Raw genomic sequence first — 6,970 nt, forward strand, 5'->3', positions numbered from 1 at the left:
GCCGCGCGCCGTGCGGGGCGACCAGAGCTCGCGCGGCCGCGCCGCGGCTTACGGCCGCGGCGCCAAGCGCGCCTTCAAGTCGCCCGCAGGCGCCGGCTACGTGCGGCCCGACCAAACCTCGGCACCGGCTGCCGCAGCGACAAACGCGCCAGCACCTGGTGGCTGTGGCTCCACTGCAGCGGGCGACAGCGCAAGCGGCGGTGGCAAGCGGCGCAAGGGGGAAGCAGGGCAACACGAGCGAAACAGGGGGACCATCAGTCTTGCCCAGTACTTCAGCAATCAGCAGTCAACGGGGGCGGCCGCGGCAGGCTCGTCAGTAGCGCGGGAACCTGCTGCTGCTGGTGAAAACTCTGCTGCTGCTGCTGCTGCTGCTGCTGCTGCTGCTGCTGCTGCTGCTGCTGCTGCTGGTGATTCCCTCAAGGTCGGCGCAGAGGCTTTGGCAGTGGCGGCGGCAGCTGCGGCGGTGGCGGGCCTCTCAGAGGAGGAGCTGGCGTCCAGGGCCGAGGCAATGACGCCGCAGACAGCCGCAGCCTTTGAGTTCTATGCGTCCGAGGTGCCCGAGCAGTTTAGGTGAGCATCCAGGTGGGCATCTGGGTGATTTGCTTGGCTCGCTTGTGCCTGCCAACGGCCCTACGCCTAGAGCACGGCATGGTTTATGGCAAGCAAACCACTTGACCTGCGCATGCGGTGCTTGCGACAGCCCTGGGTGGGCCGTCACATCTTTTCCCCCTCCCCCGTGGTTCCCGCCCTGCTCGCAGGTTGCACATGCAGGCCGCCCCCGATGGTGCCGGGTTCGGCGCAGCCGCCACACGCGCGTGCCTCCTGGCTTGGGGGGCGGACACCAAGCAGGCGACAGCAGCATGGGTGGCCAACCACTTCAGATGGGTGGTGTGGAAGCTGGCGGCGTACGACAGAAAGCTTCTTGGAAGCTGCGGCGCCCAGTGCCTGACGGTGGACAACGTGATGGACCAGCTGCAGCGCAGGTGCGCATTTTGGGTGCGTAGTGCGCGTGTGAAGCACGTCGTTCCTGCTGCTAGCCAATCCAGCCAGAATGTCGTACTCCTTGCCTTTGTCGGCAACTCAAACCTTCACACGGCAGGTGAAACCAGCCCCCCGACTCGCCCCGCTCCCCGAGCTCTTGCACACGGCGTAGCTCATTTCTAGTAGCTGCGAACCTCAAAGTTCTCAAATCGCTGACCTGGCAGGTACCACACCGAGGTCACCTGCGGCGTCCCCTCTGTCCTGAAGCGCGTCCTGCAGCACGACCTCGGGGCGGGCATGCCCATGGTGCTCGTGGTGTCGGACGTCCGCACCAACGCAGAGGGCCGCGGACGCGGCGCAGCCGACGGCGAGCAGCCGCAGCGGAAACAGCGGCAGCAGCAGCAGGAGGGGCAGCAGCAGCAGGGGCAGGAGCGGCCGGCCGAGGGCGGCGGCGGGCAGCAGCGGGATCGGGAGCAGCAGGGGGCGGGCGCGGCGCAAGTCCTTGGGATTCAGCTGTCTGATGGGTGGTATCACGTCAACGCGTGCGTGGACGAGCCCATGGCACAGCTGCTGCTCAGCGGGCGGCTGCAGGTGCGTCTTGGGAGCCGTCGTGGTGGGGGGTGAGCAGGGGTTTTGCACGGGCTCTCAAAGGGCTGCGATCTCGGTAAGGGGTCACAGTGAACACAAGCACGACCGCTGCGGCAGGCTCCTGTAACTCTGCTCAATCACCCCTCGGGCTTGGCTTGCACTGCACCGGGCCCCCGCCCCCAGGTCGGCTGCAAGCTGCGCGTCTGCTGCGCCGAGCTCGTCTCTGGCCGCCCCGACGAGCCCCTTGAGGCGGCGCGGTCGGCGCTGCTGCGCATCAACTACAACGGCTGCTCTCCGGCAGCGTGGGACGAGCGGCTCGGCCTGGCAGCGGTGCCCTACACACTCAGGCCCCTGCAGCAGGTGCGAGCACCGCAAGCGAGGCGTGGCGACGTGGCTGCTGCTGTGCCCGTTTGGAGTGGCTGTCGCAACGCATCATGTGCCTTCCGCAAAGGCGCATCCCGCTGTATCCTGGCATGCGGGCCCGGAAAGATCCCCATCCCTCTCCTCGCCTGCACCTCATTCGACCCTGGCCCGGCAACCCTTCCCCCTCCCCCAGTTCCTCCCCTCCAACCCCCTCCTCAATCACCCCTACCACCCCTACGCCTCAAAGATCCATGAAGGTGGAGGCGTGACCCCCAGCACTCTTGTCGTTGTGCAGCGCCGCTACCCGACCGTCTTCTGCCGCCGCGCGGAGGTGGAGGGCGGCCGCCCCACCTACCTCACGCGGCGCGCCATGGCGCGAGACGAGGGCGCAGCGGAGCGGCGGGCAGCCAAGGTGGGCGGGGGCAGCAGCTGGCTCTGCTTCCACAAACCCATAGGGCAGGCTTGCAGCACAGTGTGTGTGAACAACGAAGTCCGTGGAGGGCTGGCCGTAAACTTGAGGATGTCTGCACTAATCCCTTGACCCTGCGCTTCACCCACCCGCTGCAAACACTCAGGCGCTGGAGGAGGCCACCAAGGCGGTGCAGCAGCAGGAGCTTCAGCTGGCGCGGCAGTGGAAAGCGCAGCGCGCCGCGACGCCCGCCCAGAAGCAGTACGCCGCCGCGCTGCTGGGCGCCGGCGGCGAGGCGGTGCCCTCCGCCATCGAAGGCGGCTGCGGCACGGCAGCGCTGGAGGCCTTGGCGGCGGAGCGCCAGGCGTGCATGGTGCGCGAGGTGGAGCGGCGTGTGGCGCTCGCGACGGGCGGCGCCGCTGCCTGCGGCGACCCCGACGCTGCGCCCGAGCGGCCGTCGCCGGTGCTGCGCATGCGGCTGTCTGGCGTCGTGCCGTCCACGATTGACCAGCGGCGGCCTGGCGGCGCGGCGGGCCTTGGGGACGCGATCCTGCGGCTCTGGAGGGTCTCTGAGGAGGAGGAGGGGAGCCTTCGCGAGGGGGACGTGCTGCGCGTTACGGGGCTGCGGGCGTCGCGGTCTGTTGACCTGGGCCTGGGCCGCATGCTGCAGCTCGACATGACGAAGCTGACGCGGTGAGGAGTGGGCAGCGGGTGCGTGAAGGGCGGGGTTTTCAATGGGCTGGTGGCCTTGACCCATGATGAGTTGACGGTAAATCGCGCATGCATGCATGCATGATGCATGCATGCATGCATGCATGGACGATGCATGCATGCCCTTGTATGCATGCGCGTGCAGCCTGATGTGTCATGCTGCGCCGAGGCACTCAATCCCAACGCTTTGCCAGGTGGGAGCTGCTGTGTCGTGCCCCTGACGCCGCGGCGGCCGGCTACCTGCTGCGCTACGAGCCCCGGCGCGTGCTGACACTGCAGGACCTGTCCAGCTCCTGCCTGGAGGCGGCTGCCCGCGTCGCCCGCGGCGAGTTCGACTTCGTCGGCCTGCTGCTGTGGGCTGCGCCGCTGCAGGAGGCAGGTGAGTGCTTTGGTGTGGCCTGGCCTCGGCTCCTGTGCTTCACCAATGCCCACCAGGTCAGCAGCACTGAGGCGTTTGGTGTTCGGTGATCTCACAACACGCGCACACCCCCAAACTCAACACGTTGCAGATACGCGCGGCAACGTCAGACAGTGGCTTTTCCTTGCGGATGAGACCGCGCCAGGCATCAGCAGCGGCGGCGGCGGCGGCAGCGGCGGTGAGCAGCTGCCCAATGGTGAGGCGGCGGCTGCGGTGCAGGTGGCGGCACCAGAGGCGGCGCCTCGCCTTTTGGCGGTGGAGCTCACAGGGCCGCAAGGCCTGGTTGATTTTGTAGACCCCTCTGACGACTCATCGCTTTTGGGGCCTGTGGCTGCCGCACCGCCGGCGGCCCCGCCGGGCAAGGGATTGGCCGCCGGCCCGTCACGGCGCGCGAGCGGCCCTCTGCCCCTCGCGACGCGTGCGGTGGCCGGCGGCGGGGGCACGGCTGCAGAGCCGCGGCTGCTGCGGCTGCGGAACCTGGTTTTGTCCGGATCTGGTTGGTCAAACGGCGCCGTGCGGCTGGTCAATGCGAAGGGCGGCGAGACCCTAGACGTCATGCAGCTAAGCCTGGCCAAGGCACGCGCACAGGCGCCGGCGCTAGTGGAGTGGGCATGCACTGGTGGCGGCGAGCTACGGGGCTTGCAAGAGCAGCTGCGGAGCCTGGTCAGCAGCTGATGAGTGCATCAGTGCCAGTAGTGGCCGGCAACCAAGGGTGGCTTGCTGCGCCCAGGCGCGCGTCATCCTTAGCGTGTAAGCAGGGCTCACTCAGCGCTCAAAGTTGACCATCAAAGTCATGAGATGCAGTCATAGCCGGTGCACAGCTTCGCGCAAGCAGCTCCGCGAGCAGGTGCAGGGCCGGTGGCCCCTGGAAATAAATCAAGTCTGTGTCTACCATGAAGCATTCAAGATACTTTAATTTTCCCATATAGCACCATTTATAGCTTCAGTCTACAGCGAGCAGCAGTCCCGCACTTATTTCCAGATGGCGCCAACCTCGATTGCGTGGGTGCTTGTGGGCATGCTAGCCCTCGCCAGCTGCAACGCAAGCCTGGTGAGTTGTTTTTGAGGGATAATTGGCACGGGGGAAGTGGTCTGGGTGCTTGGTAGATCACCCGGGCTCTGTGTGAGGCGCCCACCGCTGGCCTTGCAGCGGTGATGGGCATGAAGAAGGCAGAAATTGGTCCTGTCTGAGGCCGCTGTCTGGCCAAAGCAAGCGGCAGTGCGCCGCTTCCACTTTGGCGCGGTCGTGCAGTCAAACATTCTGGGGCCGCCCTGCTCATGACAGCGCCCACGTCGTATGTGCACCAGTTTCTGTACCTGTGTCATTTATCAACTCCTCAATTCTGTCTTCTGCAGGCCCAGGACGACAAAGCCGACTGCACATGGGTATCCAGAACAGACTGTGGCGTCGACCCCTGCGCCGACGCGTCCGTTTGTGAGGCCGGCTACACCTGTGAGGCCGTTTCGTGCGGCGGCGAAAGCTGCTCGCATCACTGCATCCCAGACGACACCAATGAAGCCGTGGTCCTCGAGTCTGGTGAGGCGGCAGTCGCCTTCTCGGCGCCTGCCGCCGAGGAGGACGGCACAGACACGCCCGCGCTTGAGGAGAAGGTCGCGTCGCCCACATCTGCCGGAGAGACCGCGGCCGAGCCCGACGCCGCCACCGCCAACGGCGAGACCACTCCAGTTGACGAGAAAGTCTACATGACCACTTCTGCCGTGGAAGCTGTGCCCGAGGTCACGGCCGCCGCCGTCGACACAGCCCCAGAGGGACAGAAAGTCCCTGTGACGACTTCCGCTGTGGACGCCACGCCCCAGCCCGAGGACACACCCACTGACGCCGTCGACGCTGTGCCGACGGCTGACATGGTCAAACGCACCTCTGACGGCGAGGAGACCCCCGAGGCGCAGCCAGTGTCGGTCACAAATGCCGAGCCCTCAACTGCCGAGCCCTCCACCGCCGAGCCCTCCACCGCCGAGCCCGCCAAGGAGGCCGCCTCTGATGACGCCGAGGCCACCGGCACAGAGACCGCCGAGCCCATGGTCGACGACGACGCGCCCGCTGGCGCGGCCAACGAGATCAAAATCGAAGTCCCTGCAGTTGTCCAAGACATCTTGAACCTCAACCCCGTCGGTGCTGTCGTTGACGCAGTCACCCAGGCCGTGGGCGTTGTTGACGATGTCCTTGCCACTGCCGCCCGCGACACGGCCCAGGCTGTAGCCGACGCCGTCGCCAACCCAGCCGCATCCAACTGGGGCACCGTCGACTCCGTCTTGAAGCAGCTTCCTCTTGTCTGGACGGTGGAGCCCCAGGACGGCAAGTGCCCCGCCGGCTACTATGTGGATGGCGCGCTGTGCCGCCGCTGTGCCCAGGGACACGTACGCGCCATCGGCGACGACACCTGCAAGATCTGCCCCCCTGGTGAGTGGGACGGGCGAGGTCGATGCCTGCCTGATGCACGGGTTGCACCCAATCGAAAGTTTCTGGGCCATCAACCAGCCGAGCCAGCCGTAAAATTCCAGCATCTTGCACTCAGAGAGCTGGAACCAGTTGTTGACCGCGCCGCTGCTCCCATTCCCCACTCTCAGGCACGTTTGCGGACATGCAGCTCCAGGAGTGCCGCCCCTGCGCCACTGGCAACTACGCCTACTGGCACGCCTCGACCCGCTGCCTGTGGTGCCTGCCCGGCACGTACGCCGACCAGCTGGGGAGCACCAAGTGCAAGCGCTGCCCCGACGGCACCCACAGCGGGTACCAGGCCGACAAGTGCACATGATTCCTTGCGCGCGCCCGTGCGTACAGTAGCGCCCAAATCATCCAAACCGCAGCTTTCCTCACTCACCGCCGGTCCCATTGTTTGACCGCGCCCTTTCTTGATGCCAGCCCGCTGTTTGCTGCGCGGCTCGGCTGACCACGCTAGAGAACCCCCACCCATTCACCACCAATGTGTTGAGGCGGAGCGTATTTTACCTGCTTGCCAACCCTTTCTTGGTGTGACTTTGCTGCCTTTCATCGGTACCTTTCTGGACCCTGGTCCTCAAGCCCTGTCCTTGCCTTTTACTGCCCTGTCAATAACGGCCATCTGCCAAAGCTCGTCCCGCCTTCACGCATTGCCTTTGTTTGTCCAGCGCTCATATGGCATTGCGCCTTGTGTGTTTGCCACTCCATGTGCTCCAAGATGGCTGCACACGTATCCAGGTTTTGCTTGTGTAATAAGCAAAATCCTCTATTGTTGATCGTCAGTCAATCACATGATTGCACAGCGTTGCCGCCAGCCAGCGGGGTGAACGCCTACTGCAATACAAGCACAAACAGGCAATGCTCAGAGGCGAACATGGGGGAGCCAAGCAGAAACTGGCACTTTCGAAACAACACCATCGGCCTAGCGCACGCAGCATTTCAATTGAACTCCAACGTGGAGGGCATCCCCGCTGCTTCCATGTCGATCAGCGCTCCCGGGTTGGCCGCCAGGAATGCCACCGGGTCCTTGCCCTGGGGG

General features: G+C 65.5%; 1 protein-coding gene across 1 annotated transcript; it reads left to right on the top strand.

Annotated features, from left to right (window-relative positions):
- Positions 1-508: 508 nt before the first annotated feature.
- Positions 509-6,247, top strand: MNEG_12354 (hypothetical protein; the record flags this gene model as incomplete). Its single annotated transcript, XM_014039174.1, has 10 exons — positions 509-570; positions 759-983; positions 1,206-1,572; positions 1,753-1,929; positions 2,228-2,344; positions 2,508-3,034; positions 3,247-3,431; positions 3,562-3,666; positions 4,975-5,892; positions 6,060-6,247. The coding sequence occupies 10 exons, from the start codon at positions 509-511 to the stop codon at positions 6,245-6,247; spliced, it is 2,871 nt and encodes a 956-aa protein (XP_013894628.1).
- Between the last annotated feature and the right edge of the window lie 723 nt (positions 6,248-6,970).

Source organism: Monoraphidium neglectum (genome assembly GCF_000611645.1).
Source record: "Monoraphidium neglectum strain SAG 48.87 unplaced genomic scaffold scaffold03203, whole genome shotgun sequence".
NCBI lineage: Eukaryota > Viridiplantae > Chlorophyta > Chlorophyceae > Sphaeropleales > Selenastraceae > Monoraphidium > Monoraphidium neglectum.